General features: G+C 40.7%; 1 protein-coding gene across 2 annotated transcripts in view; it reads right to left on the bottom strand.

Moving 5' to 3' along the window:
- LOC113922812 (cat eye syndrome critical region protein 2) overlaps nt 1-22,440 on the bottom strand; it is a 172,792-nt gene that overhangs the window by 6,000 nt on the left and 144,352 nt on the right. For both annotated transcript variants that reach the window (XM_027595127.2, XM_027595129.2), the window contains 9 exons: nt 21,156-21,309; nt 16,916-17,045; nt 16,364-16,401; nt 16,186-16,277; nt 15,836-15,962; nt 14,491-14,876; nt 13,809-13,937; nt 12,765-13,611; nt 1,121-2,543 (listed from right to left, as the gene is read on the bottom strand). In XM_027595127.2, the coding sequence (XP_027450928.1) occupies nt 1,121-2,543; nt 12,765-13,611; nt 13,809-13,937; nt 14,491-14,876; nt 15,836-15,962; nt 16,186-16,277; nt 16,364-16,401; nt 16,916-17,045; nt 21,156-21,309 (3,326 nt within the window). The remainder of the gene's footprint in view (nt 1-1,120; nt 2,544-12,764; nt 13,612-13,808; nt 13,938-14,490; nt 14,877-15,835; nt 15,963-16,185; nt 16,278-16,363; nt 16,402-16,915; nt 17,046-21,155; nt 21,310-22,440) is intronic.

Below are 22,440 nucleotides of genomic sequence, written 5' to 3'. Positions count from 1 at the left end.
TGGACTCGAAACATGAGGGAACAAGGAGAAGAATCAAAATCTGGGACATCATACATGAGAACTAGCCTCGAATCTTTGGGAAACAAAACAAAACAATGACAGAACACATGTAAATTAAGAGACTAAACAGAGCAACCACATGTGAATACGTTACCCTTACATGGATCCTGGATGGAAAAAAAAAATAAGATAAAGAAACATAGCTATAAAAGACATTTTGGGGACAACTGGAGAAATTAAATAAGGACTCTATATTAAATACTATTAGTGTTATTTTCCCTGGGTGGAATTGTGCTCCAGGAGAATGTCGTTATTCCTAGCAGATGCATGCAGTTATGAAGTCTGCAACTTACTTACCAATGGTTCAAAAGAAAAGACAAAGAAACAAAACATATTTAGTGAGGTCTAAAAAAATATGTCAAAATGTTAAATGGGGAAGAGGTTTTGGAGGTAAGGTTTTAGGCTGGCACCGAAGAGAGGCACGTTAGTTTTTAAGCTGGATAGTACTGGTTTTATGATAAGGCTTCATAACTTTAATGTAAGCAACTTTATTTAACCATCTTTTATGTATTATTAATTTGAAAATCTCCTGGATCACAGATTACCTCACTGAGTCCTAAAAACTCCACTATTTGCAAGAATTCTCATGGGGACTATATTTGACTTGTTTTAATTCTAGATGAACCTGTTTCTTTATTCAGTGTTAAGGGAAGAAATGAGAGGTGAGGGATAAAACCTGAACATTACATATGATCTCCCACAACCTCAGGGTTTGAGAGAGACCTATTTTACCTTGATCAGAGTATCTGAACTTAGCAGCAATGCTGAGACCTCTGCCTATGCCTCTCAAGTTTCCAGTCTCAAAATCTAACTAAACAGTCATTTAAACGCTAATTCACTTTCACGAGGGAAGAAAATGCCGAAGATAAAATTGGATACTAAGGCTGAAACATGTCCATTAAGTCTCCAATTATCAATGATTCCCATGCCTTCTTTGGACCTAGACCACTAAAGGTTATCACCTTCATTTCTAAGGCCATTTTTCTTTCTAAAACTAACATCTATTCTTTTCTCAGAAAAAAGAAACAAAAACCAAGGAAATCATCTAATGTAATCTTACCCTAATGGTCTGTACATTTCCTGGAAAGGTCCCCTTATTCCACTTCCAGTACCAATTTGTTCCATCATTACAGCCTGAAAGTGACCCAGGCCCTCTTCTTGGCAGCGATAGATGGTGCCCTCCTGAGAGAGGCCGTTGGGCTGGGCAGCCACTGGATGGTGAGGTGGGTGAGCAGCCACGGGGGAAGAGTAGGCCCTGGGCTGGAAATGACTGGCTGGCCGCTGAGGTGTGTAAGGAGGCCCTGTCTGTAGCATCACACCATGGGGCTGGAAAGTAGATGAACCAAATCCCATCCCTGAACTCAGAGGTGGAGGAGGAGTTCCATAAAGATACTCGCTGGCTGACAATGAGCTCTGCCGCTTGGTAGCTGCATTATGGTTGTCCAGGTCTAAAAATTCTTTGGGACTCTCTGGCCTCTCCATAGATTCATCCAGCTTTTCTTCCTCTGGACCAGGATTCTGTCCATCAGCTGAGACGACTTTAGCAGCTACCGCATCCATTTGGGTTGGGGAACTTAAGGCAGCATTCAGTGTCTCACAGCCTTGCAGATTAGCCAAGGTGCTCTTATCTGAGAAGAGGGGCCTTGGTGGGGGGGGTGGATTAGGTGGGAGCCCACTTGGGCTTCCCGGGGGATGAAGATGTCTCTGCCAGTCAGAAAAGCCCTGTGGACACGGATAATAAGGAGTTCGCTGATAGTGATGATAGGAAGGCTGAGGTGGTGACTGGTAGGAATACCTCATTCCTTGGTGGGGGCGATACCGGGGAAAGACTCCAGAATGAGGGTTGTTAGACTGAAAGCCCCTAGGGGGGAAATGCTGAGGATGGGATACTGAGGGTTTACTTCCCATCACAGGGCCCAAACCTTGCAGGCCTGGACTGATGTGGTAATGTGTAGCTGAATTTGGGTATTCCAGCCCAGGCATGTACAAGGGGGAAAACTGGCTTACAGTGCCTCCCATCAGATTGGGGTCCACGTTGGGAGGTGTAGCTGGGTTCTGTCTTGTACACGGCATGGTTTCCTGTAGCGTTTTGCCTCTGGGGCAGAGTGGCTTTTCTGAACCACTACCACCAAGGCCCTTCCCCTCTGATCCACAAGGGGATGCTTCAATAATTACTCCATTTTCAGGTAGAGCCCCTCTATCTGCCAGAGTGGAGACGTCTCGCATACATCCTTGGGTGGCTGGGCTGGTATAGTTGCTCTCTGGGGGCCAGGTGTTCTTGCTCTTTGTTGCTTTACAGTTGTCTCCAGATTCTGAGGAGTCGCTTTTGAGCTCTGGGCCCTCTGTTTCCCTTTCTTGTGGTGAGCTCTGCCTGGTACAGTCGGTCTGCAACGGAGGTGTAGGGTGAGGTAGCTGTTTGAGGTACACCCCCTCTGAAGCACCAATGTTTGGTGGTTTCTCCTCAAGCCCAGGCAAGGGATCTGCTGTAAGAAAAATGTAGAACAATATAGTAATTCAGTAGCTGAAATGACAATACCAGTGGGGAATGGTAGTGAAAAGAACATGAAAGCAGTCAGATAGGGACAGGGGGGATTGAGGTGGATATGTGGCCATTCAAGCTTTAGCTAAAAATTTTGAGACTCCCTGAAGGGATTCATGATGCTGAGGCCCTTGTAAACCCCTCCTTATAGACCAAGAGGTAAGACCTAGCACTTCTAGAGCTACTCATAAAGTCTGCCAAAGAATGGGGATGTCCCTGCCTCTCTCTTGCTGTGCTGTCACAGAGCAGTGAGTGTGCAATAATTCAGGCAGATGCATGTCATATATGGAGATACAATAAGAAGGACCAGGACACAATGAATCTGTATCAAGAGGGCTGCATCCCTGATGTCTGCCCCCTTAGAACATAAGTTCCACAGCAGCACGGACTCTGTTTTCTTCCCCACCACTCTTAGTACTTGTACACAACAGGGACTCAATCAAGATTTCTTGAAAACAAGATGCCTACAGGATAAAACTCAAAAGGCATATTTAACATATTACAGAAATTTACTATACCCAAATTAATTTACTAGACTCAAATGGTTAATTACAAACTCAGGATTCTTGACCTTGCTGTTATGTCAGACCAGAAATATGGTCGTCTTATTATATATACAACAGAGTTGTTGCTCAGGTGTGATCGAAACACAATTCTGGTAACAGATCTTAAAGACAAGATTAAGGACTCATACATAACAACTTTTAAAGACCTACTAAAATCTCAGTCAACTAATGAACTAGTGTTGGTTGAAAAATCAAAGGTATAAGCTACACAACAAAATTTAAATCTACACTTCTCATTATCTTGTCAACATAAAACATGGAAACTAACAAAGAAGCTTATCCATAGTTTCATCAGAGGGACTCTCCTAAAGTTTGAATTCCAGACCCCATTTGAGATCAGTATTAGACAATTCTGCTAGAGCTGGTGCTCACAAAGCAGGCCTTCCCTCGAAAGAAACACTTTTAAAAAGTGAGTCTGAGGGGTGCCTGGGTGGCTCAGTCAGTGAAGCGTCTGCCTTCAGTGCAGGTCATAATCCTAGGGTCCTGGGATCGAGTCCCATATTTGGTTCCCTGCTCTGCGGGAAGCCTGTTTCTCCCTCTGCCCCTCGCCCCACTCATTCTCTCTCTCTCAAATGAATAAATTAAAAAAAAGAAAAGTCTTGAGTTGGGGAAGATGGCAGAGGAGGAGGATCCTAAGCTCATCTCGTCTCATGGATACAACTAGGTAACTAGGTAACACCACATCAGTATAAATAACCCAGAAAACGACTTAAAAACTGGCAGAACGGACTCTCCATAGCTAAATGTAGAACAGAGGCCACATCACAGAGGGTGGGAAGGACAAAGAGATTGTCAGGAGCCAAGTGGATCCTCGGGATTGTCCGCAGGAGGGAGGGATGCAGCAGCACAGAGAAGGGAGCAGAGCAGATCCCCAAGCCAGGAACCCCAGGAAGAAGGGGACCAATCCCTGTAACATTCAGCTTTGAAAACCAGAGGGGCCCAAGAATATGGCGGGCTTATTACCACCTGAACTTTAAAATTCAGTGGGCTCAGCTCTGGGAGAGCCAGGAGGGTGGAGTGCCTGCCCTTATTAAAGAGATAGTAAAACAAACAGCCCCACTGAGATGGAGCAGGAGAAGCAGCAGTGTTAAAAATACCTGGCATATATGGAAAAGAGATTTATTTACTAATGAGCGTATCCTGGAGAGGCAGGGATCTTTGGAAGACCGCTCTAAGAACAAAAGAGCTAGCAGGCACCATTTTCCTCCCCTCCCTCCCAGCCAAGATAGATGGACACCTGCGGGAACCAGTGCAGAGCCAACATTTGTTACATAGTGAACAGTGTACTCCTGGTGTACTCTGGTGTACTCCTGCAGAAACATCTCCTCCATCCAAGCCTGGTCAGCTGCAGTCCCCTCCTGCAGTGGACTGGTGCAGAGTTTCCTGGCACTCCATGGGCCCTGTTCCCGCATTTTCCCGTTGCTCTGGCTCCTGCAATATGCCCTTGGCTGGAGTCCATCCAAAGTGGTGCCACAAGCCTGGCGAGGTGCAAGCAGCCAGGACAAGGACAAGCACCACTCCAAAGAGACTGCTGCCCTGGACAGAGGGGAAGATAACCACATATACCAGTCCCACTGAGGTTCCCGCACTGGGCTGGGGCAGATAGCTGGTCTGACTGAAGGCTATCCCCACCAATGAAAGCTTCTTGGGAGGACAACACAGGAAAGTGCCCAGCAGTTTGCTGCTATCTCACCTCTGGCAAATGCGTGGTCTGACTCAACTCAAGCCCAAGGTGGCCTCAGACTGGCCCACTAACAACACAGGGACCAAACCCTGCCCACAACAGGCAAACAGAGCCATTGCAGATGACTGAATTGAAGGCAAAAGTAGCTCAGTCACAAGAGCAGGGTGCACGCGACACACATAGGCAATACCCCTGAAGCACCAGGTTCTGAACAGGGGACACTGCACCACAGGGCACTATAGGACCTCTTCTTCACAAGACCACTACTTTCAAGAGCAGGAGACGTAGCTGACTTTCCTAATGCACAGAAAGAGAGACAAAATGAAGAGACGAGGAATATGTCCCAAAGGAAAGATCAGGACAAAATCGCAACAAGACAGCTAAATGAAATGGAAATAATATGCCCAATAGAAAATTTATAGTGACGGTCATAAAATACTCACTGGGCCTGACAAAGGAGTGGAGGACCTCAGTGAGACCCTCAACAAACACAGAAAACAAAAAAGAACCAATAAGAGATAAAGAACACAATAATTGAAATTAAAAATATACTACAGGGGATTAATAGTAGACCAGAGGAAGAAGTAAGAATCAGCGACTTGGAAGACAGAATAATGGAAAGTAATTAAACTGAACAAGTGAAAAAAAAAATGAAAGCAGAGAACTCAGTGGCACCATCAAGTTTAATAACAATGACATTATATGGATCGCAGAAGAGAGAGAAAAGGGGGAGGAAGATTTATTTGAAGAAATAATAGCTGAAAACTTCCCGAATCTGGGAAGGAAACAGAAATCCAGATCTAGGAGGCACAGAGACGCCCCAACAAAATCAACCCAAGGAGGTCAACATGAAGACATATAGGAATTAAAAAAAAAAAAAAAAAAAAGTAGTGAGAAAGAGAATTTTTAAAGTAAGAAAGACACAAGAAAATATTAACATAAGAGAGAAACCCTGTAAGACCATAAGCTCATTTTTCAGCAGAAACTTTACAGGCTAGAAGGGAGTGAGAGGATATATTCAAAGTACTGAAAGAAAAAACACCAGCAGCCAAGAATTCTTTATCCAGCAGGGATATCATTCAGACTAGAAGGAGAGTTTCCCAAACAGTTAAAGGAATTCAACACCACACCAGGCCTATGAGAAATGTTAAAGGGGACTCTGAGTGGAAAGGAAAGACCATAAGCAGGAGTAAGAAGAGCACGAAGCACAAAAGCAGTAAAATTAAGTATATCTATAAAAATCAGTCAAGTGTTTCACAAAATAAAAGGATATGAAGTATGACACCATATGCCTAAAACCTGGGGGGGTTGAGGAAGCATGGTGGGAGTAAAGAACGGGTTCAAACTTAAGTGACCACCAATTTAATATAGACTGCTATATGTAAAAGACGGTTTGTGTGTTACCAAATGGTTACCAAAGATCAAAAACCAGTAACTGATGTGCAAATACAGAGAAAGGAATCCAAGTATATCACTAGAGAAAGCCAGCAAACCATGACAGAAGACAGCAAGAGAAGAAAGGAACAGAGAACTACAAAAACATCCATAAAAACAAGTAACAAAATGGCAGTATGTACATACCTATCAATAATTACTCTGACTGTAAATGGACTAAATGTCCCAATCAAAAGACATAGGGAGACACAATTGATTAAAAAAAAAAAAAAAAAAGACCCTTCTATATGCTGCTTACAAGAGACTCATTTCAGACCGAAAAACACATGCAGACTGAAAGTGAAGGGATGGAGAAGCATTTGTCATGCAAATGGATGTCAAAAGAAACCTGAGGTAGCAATATTTAAATCAGACAAAATAGACTTTAAACAAAGACTGTAACAAGAGGCAAAAGACACTACAAAATCATAAAGGTAAGACTGAGCAAGAAGATATAGCAATTGTAAATATTTATGCACCCAACATGGCAACACCCAAATACATAAAGCAGCTAATAACAAACATAAAGTAACTGATAGGAATACAATCATAGTAGGGAATTTTCACACCTCACTTGCATCAATGGACAGATCATCCAAACAGAAAATCGACAAGGAAGCAGTGGCTTTTGTTTTGTCTTGTTTTTTAGAGCAGGGGAGAGGCAGAGAGAGAATCTTGGGTTTTTTTTTTTTTTTAAAGATTTTATTTATTCATTTGAGAGAGAACACAAACGAATGGGGGAGGGGCTGAGGGACAGGGAGAAGCAGACCCCTTGATGAGCGTAGAGCCTGATGCAGGGCTTAGTCCCAGGAACCCGCAATCATGACCTGAGTCAGATGCTTAACTGACTGAGCCACCCAAGTGTTCCAGGGAGAGAGAGAATCTTAAAACGGCTCCACACCCAGTGGGAAGCCTGACAGCAGGCTCAATCTCATAACATGAGCCAAAATCAAGAGTCGGATGCTTAAATGACGGAGTCACCCAGGCATCCGGTCAGTGGCTTTTTGAATGACACACTTGACCACCTAGATCTAACAGATATATTCTGAACATTCCATCCTAAAACATCAAAATACATGTATCTTTCAAGTGCATATGGAACATTCTCCAGAATAGATCACATGGTAGGCCAAAAAACAAATCTCAACAAGTTTGAAAAGACTGAAATCATACCATGCATCTTTTCTGACCATAATGGTATGAAACTAGAAATCAACCACAAGAAGAAATCTGGAAAGAACAAAACTACGTGGAGGTTGGGATGCCTGGGTGGCTCAGTCGGCTGAGCATCTGCCTTTGGCTCAGGTCATGATCCCAGGGTCCTGGGATGGAGTCCTCCATCTAGCTCCCTGCTCGGCGGGAAGCCTGCTTCTGCTTCTGCCTGCCGCTCCCCCTGCTTGTGCTCTCTCTCTGTCAAATAAATAAATAATCTTAAATTTAAAAAGTACATATTAAACAACGAATGGGTTAACCAAGAAATCAAAGAGGAAATTAAAAAATACATGGAGACGAATGAAAACGAAAACATTACAGCCCAAAATCTTTTGGATGCTGCAAAAGTTGTTCTAAAGAGGGACGTTTATAGCAATACAGGTCTACCTCAAAAAGCAAGAAAAATCTCAAATAAACAACCTAGCCTTACACCTAAAGGAGCCAGAAAAAGAAGAACAGACAAAACCCCAAACCAGTAAAAGGAAGAAAATAATAAAGACTAGAGCAGTAATAAACAAATTAGAAACTAAAAAAATGTAAATACAATAGACCAATGAAACTAGGAGCTGGTTCTTTGAAAAGATCAGTAAAATCGACAAACCTTTAGCCAGACTCAAAAAAAAAAAAGCACTGAAATAAACAATATCAGAAATGAAAGAGAAATAACAACCAACAACACGGAAATACAAAGGACTGTAAGAGAATATTATGAGAAACTATATGCCAACAAATTGGACAAACTAGAAGAAATGGATAAATTACTAGCAACACATAACTTACCAAAACTAAAACAGGAAGAAATGGAAACTTAGAACAGACCATTTCCTAGCAATGAAATTCTGGGAAAAACCTTCCAACAAACAAAAGTCCAGGACCAGAAAGCTTTGCAAGTAATTCTACCAAACATTCAAAGAGTTAATACTTATTCTTCTCAAACCATTCCAAAAGATAGGAGAGGAAGGAAAACTTCCAAATTCATTCTGTAAGACCAGATTACCCTGATACAAAAACCAGAGAAAGACACTACAAAAAAGAGAGGTACAGGTCACTATCTCTGATGAATATAGACACGAAAATGCTCAACAGAATACCAGCAAACCAAGTACAACAATACATTAAAAAAATAATTCAACACAATCAAGTGGGATTTATTCCTAGGATGCAAGGGCAAATAAATCAACATGATGCAACAAGACAAAGGATTAAAAACTATTATGAACATTTCAATAGATGCAGAAAAAACATTTGACAAAGTATTAATACGCATTCATGACAAAAACCTTCAACAAAGCAGGTTTAGAAGGAACATACCTCAATATAATAAAGGCCATATATTAAAAACCCACAGCTAACATCATACTCAACGATGAAAAATTGAGAGATTTCTAAGATCAGGAATGAAACAAGAATGTTCACTCTCAACACCTTTATTCAACATAGTACTGGAAGTCCTCGCCACAGCAATCAGACAACTAAAAGAAATAAAAGGCATCCCAATTGGTATGGAAAAAGTAACACTTTCACTACTTGCAGATGACACGATACTACATATAGAAAATCCTAAAGACCACGAAAAAACTACTAGTACTATAAATGACTTCGGTAGGGTCACAGGGTATAAAAATCAATATACAGAAATCTGTTGAATTTCTATATACTAATAATAGCAGAAAAAGAAAAGAATCCCATTTACAATTTAAATTTTTTATCTTTATTTTTTATTTATTTTAAAAGATTTTATTTATTTGACAGAGAGAGAGAGAGAGAGAGAGAGAGAGAGAGAGAGTGCAAAGCAGGAGGAATGGCAGGGAGAGGGAGAAGCAGGCCCCTTGTGGAGCAGGGAGCCAGATGGGGGGGGCTCGATCCCAGGATCCTGGGATCATGACCTGAGCTGAACACAGACGCTTAACCGACTGAGACACCCAGGACCCCCTATAATTTTATTTTTTTAAAAAAAGATTTTACTTTTAAGTAATTAATCTCCACACCCAAGGTGGGGCTTGAAACTCACAACCTCGAGATCAAGAGTCGCATGCTCACTGACTGAGCCTGCCAGAGACCCATGTACAATTTCACCAAAAACAATAAAATACCTAAGAATAAACTTAACCAAAGAGGTGAGAGGCCTATATTCTGAAAACTATAAAACACTGATAAAAGAAATTAAAGACAAGACAAAGGAAAGACATTCCATGTTCATGGAGTAGAAGAACAGATACTGAGGCATCTGGGTGGCTCAGTTGGTTAAGCATCTGCCTTTGGCTCAGGTCCTGATCCCAGAGTCCTGGGATTGAACCCTGCCTGCATCTGGTTCCCTGCTCAATGGGGAGTCTGCTTCTCCCTCTGTCCCTCCCCCTGCTCATGCTCTCTCTCTCAAATAAATAAAATCTTAAAAAAAAAAAGATATTGTTAAAATGTCCATGCCACCTAAAGTAATCTATAAATTTCACGCAATCCCTATCATAATACCAACATCATTTTTCACAGAACTAGAACAAATAATCCTAAAATTTGTATGGAACCACAAAAGATCCCAAGTAGGCAAAGCAGTCTTGAAGAAGAAAAACAAAGGTGGAGGTGTCCCAATCCCAGATACCAAGCTATACTACAAAGTTGTTGTAATCAAGAGAATCATACTAGCACAAAAAAAGACACATAGATCAAGTGAACAAAACAGCCCAGAAATGAACCCACAATTATATGGTCAATTAATCCTTGACAAAGGAGGCAAGAATATGCAATGTGAAAAAGACAGTCTCTTCAACAAATGGTACACAGAAAATCGAACAATCACTTGCAAAAGAGGATAGGTCTCCGGAGGCAATGGAAACAAAAGCAAAAATTAAATATTGGGACTACATGAAAATAAAAATATTATGCAGAGCAAAGGAAACAATCAATGAAACTAAAAGACAATGGGGGGAGACATTTGCAAATGACATATCTGATAAAGGGTTAGCATCCAAAATATATAAAGAACTGGTTGGGTGCCTGGGTGGCTCAGGTCATGATCCCAGGGTCCTGGGATCGAGACCCGAAGTGGGTTCCCTCCTCAGTGGAAAGCCTGCTTCTCCCTCTCCCACTCCTCCTGCTTGTGTTTCCTCTCTCACTATGTGTACCTCTGTCAAATAAATAAATAAAATCTTAAAAAAAAAAAAAAAAGAACTGGTAGAACTCAACACCCAAAAACCAAATAATCCAAATAAAAATGGACAGAAGACATTAAAATCTACTTCTTCAAACAAGACATTCAGATAGCCAACATGAAAAGATGCTCAACATCACTTATCATCAAGAAAATGCAAATCAAAACCACAATGTCACTTCACACCCATCAGAATGGCTAAAATAAAAAAACACAAGAAACAACAAATGTTGGTGAGGATGTAGCGAAAAATGAACCCTCAGACACTGTTGGTGGGAATGCAAACTGGTGCAGCCACTCTAGAAAACAGTATGGAGGAAACTCAAAAAAACAGAATTACCATATGATCCATTAATTCCACTACTGGGTATTTATCCAAAGAATACAAAACACTAATTTCAAACGGTATATATGCACCCATATGTTTAGCACCACCTACAATAGCCAAGATATGGAAGCATGTGTCTACTGAAAGATAAACTGGATAAAGAGGTGGTATGTATATATATGTATATGTAATGTATGTATGTATATATGTGTACACACACATATGTAATATATGTAATATTACTCAGCCATAAAAATAATGAAATATTGCTATTTGCATTAACATGGATGGAGGGTATAGTGCTAAGTGAAATAAATCAGAGAAAGACAAATACCATATGATTTCACTCATATGTGGAATTTAAAAAACAAAACAAATGAACAAAGAAAAAGACAAACCAAAAAAACAAACTCAGCTACAGAAAACAAACTGACGGTTATCAGAGGAGAGGTGGTGAGGAGATGGGTGAAACAGGTGATGGGGATTAAGAGCACACTTACATGAAGAGCACTGAGTAATGTATTGAAGTGTTGAATCACAGTAACACTGTATGTTAACTACAGTGGAATTATAGTTAAAAAAAAGTGTCAGTAGATATCTAAATATATAAATACATAAAAACAAAAAGTAATTCTGAGTTCTAGGCCTATCATCAATTTTATGTGGAATATTCATATTTGATAAAAGATCAGGTTTCTATTCTTCAGTCATCTATTTTTTTTAATTATTTATTTATTGAGAGAATGAGTGCAAATGGGGGGAGGGGCAGAGGGAGAGAGAGATTCTAAAGCAGAGTTCACGCTGAGCGCAGAGCCTGACATAAGGCTTGATCCCATAACCCTGAGATCATGACCTGACCCTAAATCAAGAGTCAGATGCTTAACTGACTGAGCCACCCACGCGCCCTTCAGTCATGTATTGAAGAAAATAACACAATACATGGTGGATATCTATCCTAGAAATAAGCACTAATTACACAAAGTATTCTTTTCATCTTCGTAATTTTCAGGTTAATCTCTCTCTTTTTAAAGATTTTATTTACTTATCTGAGAGCAAGTAAGAGAGTGAAAGAGAGAGCATGAGCTGGGGGGAGGGGCAGAGGGAGAAGCAGACTCCCTGATGAGCAGGGAGCCCGACATGGGGCTCAATCCCAGGACCCTGGGATTGTGACCTATGCCAAAGGCAGACACTTAACCAACTAAGCCACCCAGGTGCCCTCAGGTTAATCTCTTAAATGATATTTCTAAGAAATCCCTTCAATGTTTGCTTCTTAGTGGCTATAAATATGTGTCCCAGAGATAGAAGGATGGAAATAATTAGAATTTAAAGTACTGAAAATTTATTCCATAATGATAATGTTTAAGACAGTCATTTTAAAAGGCAGTTTGATGATGTAGTGGTTGAGAGCACAGATGCTGGACTGGGGTGGGTCTGGGTACAAATCTCAGCTCCACCACTTATTTGCAAGACAAAGGCAACCAATAGCTTTGTGCCTCGGATTTTCCATCTGTACAAACAAGTATAATAAAACAGTAGCTATCTCAAAGCTTATTCTGAGAACTGATTTACTGTATCTACAAGTCTCAAAAAGACTGCATGGTATAGTAAGGACTACATCGGTATAAGGATCATTACTACTAGAAATCCTTTCAGATCTTTGTACTAATACTATGACTGGCCCAACCGTGAGTAGTTCAAGAAGCTGGAAAGAAGTCTGACAACATTTGTAAAAAAGATTCCTTATGAATTAATGGTTTAAATGTCAGACATCAGACAAAAATGATGGTGTCAATTACCTCGGTCATTCTCAGGCTCTTGTGTTTCACTGTTATCCTGTGTCCTCCCAGGGTTCCCCAAGGTAGGCTTGGGGGCTGACACACTTACTGATGCCGAGTGAGCTACCTGTGGAAAAGGGCCAGGTAAATGGGGGGATGTAGGCTGTCGGGGGTGGTAAGGCACACCTGGTGGGCAAACTCGGGAAGAAAGCTGCTGCATGGCAATCATCTCTGGGCTGTCCATCATGGAGTCCCCTCCTTGCACCCCCCGCAGAGCCTGGGAGGGTGCTCCAAAAAGAGAACTTGGCGTTGGGGCCGGAGGTGGCTGTAACCGATGTCCACCAGATTTACAGGGTGCTCGCATATACCCTGAAGAAGCAACTCCATGAGGTAGAAAGCTTGATTGTTCAGTCCACTGGTTTGGGGGGAGAGGAGGTCTCATCACTCGGGAATCCATCATATGACCAAGAGTGCGAGGCTGGTGAGAGGGTCCTGGCCCCATGGGGGGCTTCTCATCTGTGCCCAAGGGTCCTGGGTTTGTAGCACCATGGTTCCCATTCCAGACAGCAGTGTGTACTCGATTCATGTACTTGTATGATCGGTACATGTGGCTGGGAGGAATTTCTGAGCTTTCAGGAAAGTCTGGGGGTCGGGCTGGAGCCCCACCATGCCTGGGAGGAATAAATCCTGACTGGAATTGAGTTGGGGGATAAATATTTCCATCCTGACTAGGGCCACCCATATGCCTAAGCTGTAAGGATCCAGGATGTGATCCCATGTTACTAAGGTGTGTCAGCCCCCCACACACTTGCTTCTCTTCCGGAGTGCCTAGCCTGGGTCCTCGGTGGTTGTTAATTCCAACTGGAGGCTGGCAACAAGAAAACAGAAGAAAGCAGAGTTCAGTAGACCCACAGAATAAGGCATAACGTGTAAAGGGCTTAATCTATAGTAAGAGACTCTACAGAATGGAAGATTATGAATTGAATTTAACCTGGTAAGAGACTCTATTTCTGACGTTTATCTGTGGAACCTTTTGCATTTGCATATTCTAAGTAGGCTGCTTACCTGCATGGTAAAAGGCTGATGCTGCTGTACAGGTTCTCCAGGGTGTGGTTCTGGGACCCTAGAGGAGACATACAAATTGGCAGGATCTGATCCTCGAAGAGGGACAAATGTTCCTGGTACTGTTGGCCTCTGGAGGGCGTTGAGTAAAGGCAAGAAGAGAGGGGAAAAAAAGAGAAAGCACAGAAGACATTAGGTAGAAAACAAGGACGCTCCTGGAGAAGGCTAGCATATGAGCTCACCCAGATTGGGGCTAGTTCTCAGGCCCAAAGCAATCTCTCGCTGCAGGACAGAAAAACTGCTGTTTCTTAATCTCTTTTTCATTACTGCCTCCTCCCCCAAGAGCCCTTTAAGACAATTTTTCCCCAACTGCCCCTCAACATGAAATTTTAATGCCACAGATATGCTGTATATTTTATGTACTATGTGTATTTCTGTGATTTGTACATGAAAAGAGTTTTTAAAATCCCAATTTTTGCCCACATTGAAAGTGCATCAGACTGATTAAAAGAAAGAAGATTTAAAATAAGAGGAAGAATGAATAAAGAAAGGATAGATGAGGGGAGAAGAAATCATCCATATATAGAAAAATTACTTTGGAAGAGGAGTGAATTAAACAGGCTTCACTTCTCTTTGAATTCATCAACTAGGAGAAACTACTGTTGAATTTTGAGCTATTCCTTACCATCTGGTTTAAAAGGGGTGCCTGGTTGGGCATCCCACCATAATGTAGGGGACGAGAAAAGCCTCGGCCATTTGAGGTGCCCACCTCCCGAGGGAGGTGTGTGGAACTGCTGCTTTGATTATCCCCAGAAGAAGCTCGGCGGGCAGGTGGCAATGACTTCCCTCCATTCTCCACCAGTTGCTGTTTCTTGCTGGGCCCTTCAGAGTCCCTGGAGCGGGTCCAAACGTGGCTTCCACCGCTTCGCCCAGCCCGGCTCCGTCTCTTCTCTCGCTTTTCATCCTCTCTGATCCAAAATTCTTCATCTGTGTCTCCATCTTCACCAGGAAAATGCTTCATCATTGCTCGATGGAAACACCTCTCTAAATTATCAGACATCTTGGTATATTCTATGGGAAGATACAAGGACTGACTTCCAGATACAGCTTTTACAGGAGATAAAAGACAATTCTCTTACCAACAAATAAAAGATGCTATTTGGGTAAACTCGTGAGCTTAATTCAACTCGAGTGATATTATGTTGTGTAGCTATGGACACAAGATGAAGATACTGTTTTTGTCCGAAGAGGCTATAGGCTATATGGCTGGACTAGGACTCTAGGACTATTAACTTAAAGCAAGACAGATTTAGTTCTTTAAGGCTAAATGGCAGAATTATTAAATACAGTCACTGAAGCTACTTAGTTTTATCTTTTTTTTTTTTTTAAAGACTTATTTATTTGAGAGGGAGAACGAAATTGGGGGCATGAGAGGGAGAGAGAGAAAATCTTAAGCACACTCTCTGCTGAATGCAGGGCTGGATGCGAGGCTTGATCTCGTGACCTCTTAGATCACGACCTGAGCCGAAATCAAGACTCCGATGCCCAGGCACCCCAAAGCTGCTTAGTTTTTAAGCTAAACCATTTGAGCTACTATATAAATGACTCCAAGTTTCTATACTTGGAGCCATACATGCTTTGTTATTAGAGATCTACTCTATGGACGTCTCAAGATGATTTAAGAATCTACGGTCAGTCTTGTCAGTGGTTAGCGGTCTCTGTGCAGTACAAACTAAACCCAGACTGGTCTCTAAGATAATGAAAAATAACCCGAGCCCAGTTAGCCAAGAGACACATTCTTTCGTCACACAGGATAGGAGTGGTTCTGGCACATACTGTGTTAAGTGGTCAGAATGGCCAATCCCACGGCTTTAAATGTACGCTTTGTTTATAGCCCCAATGAAAGGTCTGACTCATTTCTAAAAGAGATTCACTTCTATTTTTGTGTATTTCTAAAAAAGAAGGTATTTTGTTCTTGGTTGAAATGGTATACAGTAAGTGTATCCATAGCAAACCCCTTCCCCACTTACCACTACTTTCCCCATTATATTTTCGACAATTCCTAAACATAGTCTTCATGTCATTTACAAATTCCTCCTTGGTACAGTATAAACCTCCATTCAGTTTCTTCTCCATGCTTGAGATATCCATGGGGACCTAAAATAGGACACATTAAATTACAACAAGCTGGAGAAAAAAACATCTCGTAGTCCTTATGAGGCAAAGGAATCATGCCACTGTGAAATGCCCAGGAGCCTGGCATATATCCAGCAACCCTGATTCTCAAGGAACAACAGATGAACTTAAAACAAAAACCAGCAACAAAAATCAAGAAAGAAACAAACACCATAGGAAGTATAACTGCAAAGGTAGCCTCTACCTTAATAATCTGGTAATAGTTTGGGGCATAGGATTCATCCACAGGTTCTAAAAAGGGCCAGGAATCCTTGTGAGCCTTTACCACATCTAGAACTGAAAGCCAAAGAAAAGAGCTTAATTAATGCACTTGATTGGAGTACTTGTATCAGAAATAATAATAGTTGAGAATGGGAACTGACCTTTATACATGGCAGTGAAATCATCATCCAACTCAAAGCTGTGAATCACAAAATAAGAAATAGTAACTTTGACCACTTTCTCTCCTTAGCTCTCTTAATTCAATCACAGACACACAGCTGATTACACCAAGGTTTGGGACAGTCCCAATAAACTGTTTTTAAGGTAAGTCTGTAAAACTGATAATCTCTAGAAAATAATTATGAAGATGAAGGTTAGCAAGCCTAAGCAAAAAAAAAAAAAGGGAGTATCATTTTCATCATCTGTAAAATGATAGGGTTGACTTAAGATGATCCACAACTTAATTTATGATTCAATAACGCTGGTTATTTAAGAGCACATTATTTCCCGGGTTTTATTTTACCCTAATGAATATTTTTGTAACCTAAAGAATAATAATACAAAAAGGCATACAGAAGAATGAGAAGCTCATAAACACTATTACCTACCACACAGGGTTGTTTTAAGAATTAAATGAGAAAAGTGCTTAGCACAATGCCAGAGTGCTTCACAAATGTTACTGGCTGCTACTGTTGGTACCACTAAATACTCACAGGTCTTTAGTCTTTTTTTCTTCTCTCATGGGGGAACTAGGGTCCAGATGGGAAAGTTCTGGGGGGAGCTCCTTTCCTTGGGCCAGCAGCCATGCCCTTTCTTCCCTGAGTTTTCTCCTCTTTGCTCGATCTACAATGAACACAGTGCATTACGGTACAAGTGAGGTTAAGCACTCTTTAGATGATTAGATTAGATGTTTGTTAATCATTTTGAGAAAGGAAAGAAACAAAGATCACCTATATCATAAAATTATTTTTGCTTCTTTTGCCATCCTCTTGGTAATCAGGATGATTCTACAGCTTTAGGAAAAATAAACTTGTGGAACCCATTTCCTTTATGCATACTGAGTTCAAGGGCTGGGGAGAGATGAGGGTGGTAGGGCAGGCAATGGGAAGGAGAGGGAGGAAAGAACAAGGATGAAGAAAAACAGAATTAGAAAAAAAAGGAAAAAATAGAAGATTGAATGAAGATTATCCTTCTTTGAATACCTGAGGCCTTTCCAATCTTTCTCTCAGAAAAACAACATCCCCCTTTTAAGGACCAGACTTTCAATCCAAACATATACAGGATTTTATATGTATATCTAAGCTCTCAGGGTTTTGTATTTACAAAGGCATCCTTGCACACCAATTGTCTTTGCTCTTCAATCCACCCCTACCACTGGCAGCTGGCCCTTACCAAGCCAGGGGTAGTCATAAATTTGGCTGGGAACAAGGGAAAGATGCCAGCTGGAATTGGCAAGAAGCTGGAAGACAGGGATGATCTTTTTCTGGCTCCTAGCCATAGCCATGAGAAACACACTTGGCATTCCACTACTAGCCTGATGGGACACTCACTGCCAGAGGGAGCCAGAAGGTCAGGAGGAAAGAAAAGAGGCAGGGAGATAAAGAACACTGTCAGACAGAAGACATAAACATGGAAGGGAGAAACCAGGACACATCTTCTATTTTCTTCCCTAAGGCACAGGCTCCACACCTGTACCCTGGCTAGGAGTATGACATGACCTTGCTAAGTGTTTTCTCTGTCTAGTTCTGTTTGACTTGTGTTTTTGTTCTTACACTATTCACTTATAAACTTAAATTTATATCTGCTTTAATTAGTCAAAGGCACTTTGCTATACTGTTTTTTAAAAAATGATTTCAAGATTAAAGTGTAACAATTAATGAATATCCATGAACCTAACAAACTGGCAGATTTTAACATTTTTCTTTAATAACCTTAATACAGTAGTTCTTTCTAGTTGGTTGCGATTTTTTACATCTTGTAAATAATATAATGACAATTCTTTTGACATGCCTTCTCGGGCACATGTATGAATTCTCTGGGATGTACACCTAGCAGTGGAATTGCCAGAGTGCTTTCCAAAGGGGTACAGCTATTCTTTCCATAGTGACAGGAGTTATCTCACACTCACTTGGTATGATAAAGCTAGCATTTTTGCCAAACTGATAAGTACTGATAAGGAATTTTGATGCTTTCATTTGCATTTTCCTGACTGGAGTGATACTGAACATATTTTCATGTTTACTGACCATTTAGCATTCTCTTGTATGAATTTCCTGCTTATATATACTTGGCCCTTTTCCTTTGGGTTGCTGCATTTCTAACGGATTTAGAGAAGTGCCTTATTTTTTAAATATTTATTTATTTATTTATTTGAGAGAGAGAATGAGAGAGAGAGAGAGAGCACACGAGAAGGGGGAGGGTCAGAGGGAGAAGCAGACTCCCCGCTGAGCAGGGAGCCTGATGTGGGACTCGATCCCGGGACTCCAGGATCATCATGACCTGAGCTGAAGGCAGTCGCTTAACCAACTGAGCCACCCAGGTGCCCCTAGAGAAGTGCTTTAAAGAATCTGGATAATAAGTCTTTGATGGTTATGTGTTAAAATTAGCTTCTACTTTGACTCGTCTTTCCATTTTGTTTATGGTGCTCATGTAAATTTTAAGCAATTCATGTAGTAAAACATTGTCAAACTCCCTCCCTTTGTGGCTTGTGCCTTTTGTACTTAATACATTCTCAACGCAGAGTATGCTCAAATTTCTATAATCCTCTCCCTCTGCTCCTCCCACCCCCCACTTGTACTCGTCTCAAAGAAAAAAAAAATCCATCATTGCCTCTGCCTATTTTACTTAGCTTCCAAGAATTCAGTAAAAATTTATTTTTCTAACTATTTTATAGCCTGTAAAAATTCTCTCCACATTTTCCCCAGGATAACTATCATTTGTGAGCTTGCTGTGTGCTAGGGACTACCTGTCTTTTATTTAATCCCTCTAACAAGGTCTGCACAGCCCTACGTGATTTGATCCCTGGTTACCTCTATGAACTCATTTCCTGCCCATCTTTCCTTGCTTTGCTCTTTGGTCCATACTGGCCTTCCTCCTGCATATTCCTTCTTCAGGGCCTGTGCATGCACCTGCTGTTTCCTCTACCTTCCCCCATCAGATGTTCATATGGCACCTTCAACCACTTCATTACGAAATGTCACATATTCAGAGAGGGCTTTCTTTCTTTCTTTTTTTTTTAAAGATTTATTTATTTATTTGAGAGAGAGAATGAGAGATAGAGAGCACGAGAGGGAGAAACAGACTCCCTGCTGAGCAGGGAGCCTGATGTGGGACTCGATCCCGGGACTCCAGGATCATGACCTGAGCTGAAGGCAGTCGCTTAACCAACTGAGCCACCCAGGCGCCCAGAGAGGGCTTTCTTGACAAGCTTACTTAAATGCCACCGACATCATGTCACTCTTTATCTCTAAATCTGTTTTATTTTTCTTTAGATCTTTCACCACCAAATATGATTCTACAATATCTGTTTGTTCTGTTTTTCCATCACTGGAATGTAAGCCCCATGAAAGGATTAACTTCTTTTGTTTAATATCTATATTCCTAGAACAAAGCCTGGCACAGAATGGGTTCTCAAAAAATATTTGTTGACTTAAAGAATAACATAGGTATTATTAATCTTACAGGTACAGAAACTAAACCATAAAAATAAGTTTTGAACCTGTATAAAAGTCAAATGGGAACAGTTGTAGCAAATAAAAAACCACACTGAAAATTAGAGTCCCCTTAAAAACTATACAAAATTAAAGCCATAGTTACTGTCTTGAGAATTTAAATCTAGCATTAGAAATGAAACCTATGAAACATTTTACCAGTAGGATATACTACATATTGTCACACAGGCTAAATTTGTAGATTAAATGCACTAAGTAAGGATTTTATAATGAAGAAGTGATCACAGTAGGAATGGGGTTAACCTATGAAGAAATAGAAGGCACTACTTAGGAATGGGAGGGAAAACGCACATAAATAAGGCCAGAATCCTTTAAATTTTACAGCCAAATTTTATTTAAATTTTGCACTGAAAGACTGCATTAAAAAGTCAAATCCAGGTTGTGCAGTTTTATTCAGAAATTTAAAAATTCAGTAAATTTACCTGAAAGGAAGAAATACTAGTCTGTATTCAACTAAGCAGATGATTTGTTGCCATATGATTTATCAGGTTTAGCTTATAAATACCACTGCTATCTCATACATCTAGGGACAGTTATTATCTTTGTATTAACTGCAAATGAAAGAGAAATCTCATTACACTAAGACCAAAACCTAGACCGAAGTCTGAGAAAAACGATTTGTCCTAATAAAAATCAATGGTAGTACTCTAGATTTGTATAGTGCCATACTTGAAAAAAAAAAATCTTTAAGATTTTTCTTTACACATTTCAATTGTGCTTAAAGTTATTTCTATGAAGGGCACCTGGGTGGCTCAGTTGGTTAAGCGACTGCCTTCGGCTCAGGTCATGATCCTGGAGTCCCGGGATCGAGTCCCACATCGGGCTTCCTGCTCAGCGGGGAGTCTGCTTCTCCCTCTGACCCTCTTCCCTCTCATGCTATCTCTCATTCTCTCTCTCTCAAATAAAAAAAAAAAATTATTTCTATGAAACTTGTCATCAATACTTTAATATTTTTTCTATTTTACATGAGGGATGTGTGCAGATGAGGGCAGTAAGTGGTATGACTGAAAGGAACACCAAGAATAACAAATACAAGTGTGTAGAAGGAATGCATATGCAATGAGATTGGATCCAGAAGAATAAACAAGAGTGCAATTAACAAGACATTTAAATAGAAATTGTCGGAAGTAGCTCAGATCTAGGATAGAACCTAGTTTGATTTGGCTTTGGCCAGAGGAGGGCTATTCCCATACCACATGTACTGCGCAGAAAGCCCACATACCTTCCACTGCCTTGACCTTCTCCTCCAGCTCTCGTTTCCTCTCTTCCTTTAACATCTGCTCCTGCTCCTTCTTCTGCACTGCTAGAAGAATTTGACGTTCTTCCTCCTCCTCTTTGCGCTTCTGTTTTTCTATTCGGGGAAGCACAGGGGTCTCCTATAAAGAGCCAATTAAGCGTACAGAGTCAACATACAATAACGTAAGATCAGTTTTTTGCACTAAGATTCAATTTTTACTGAATTCAACCTATTCAATAAATAATATTAGATAGGGAATTTATATCATAACCACAAGTTAATTTTATCATCTATAAAATAAAGATGGAGATACATAACTAACACTAAAACACAATTGCTATTTGAAATAAGGTAAAGTTTTGGTCCCAATGTTTACATAATTTGTAGTCTTTGGGAGATAATCTTGTATGTTGGACCAGAGAGGAGAAACTGAGGCAGTTCAGAGACACCATTCTTATAGATTTAATATTTAATAAAAGTGACATCTTAAAAAGTACTCTCATCTAAATAAACTTTAAAAAGTACTCTCATCTAAAACTTTAATAAGAATGAAAGAACACAGGGTCACAATTTCAATGTGCAAGACTTTGAAACCCTTAACATTTATACTTTATAAATAAGCAATGAATAAAATTGGGAGTTTGGTGGGAGGGGCCACCAGTTTGCCTTAAGATAGAGAAAAGAGAAAGGCAACTGCACAGAAACTCATAAAATTACTCAGACTGGAGAGCATTTTCCCTTGTTTTTCACACAAATGACATTAACAAAGATTTCAGTCAGTCACTGGGAAAGTGACTGCCTAAGAAATCTAACAAAAGATAAAGAAAAATAGGACTATTATCATCATAATCTATTAAAAGTTTTACTCTGCATATTTTCCAATATAAATAGATCTGAGCCATTCTGTAAACCCAGAACAGTGAAGCTAGGGCTGAAATTATTTATTTTCATTTCTTCCCTTGACTTTTGTGTTGATATGAAAGCTAGAACTTTTAAAAAAATTGTTATTGAAGAAGTAGTAACTGTTGCCTGAAATAGAGAACATGCATAAGTTGCAGAGACAGAAAAATGAATCCGGTATTAACAAAGGGAAAATTCAGGGTGCCTGGGTGGCTCAGTCGTTAAGCATCTGCCTTTGGCTCAGGTCATGATCCCGGGGTCCTGGGATCGAGCCCCACATCGGGCTCCCTGCTTGGCGGGAAGCCTGCTTCTCCCTCTCCCACTCCCCCTGCTTGTGTTCCCTTTCTCACTGTGCCTCTCTCTGTCAAAT

Source organism: Zalophus californianus, chromosome 9, assembly GCF_009762305.2.
Source record: "Zalophus californianus isolate mZalCal1 chromosome 9, mZalCal1.pri.v2, whole genome shotgun sequence".
NCBI lineage: Eukaryota > Metazoa > Chordata > Mammalia > Carnivora > Otariidae > Zalophus > Zalophus californianus.
This window is presented reverse-complemented; position numbering and strand designations above follow the sequence as displayed.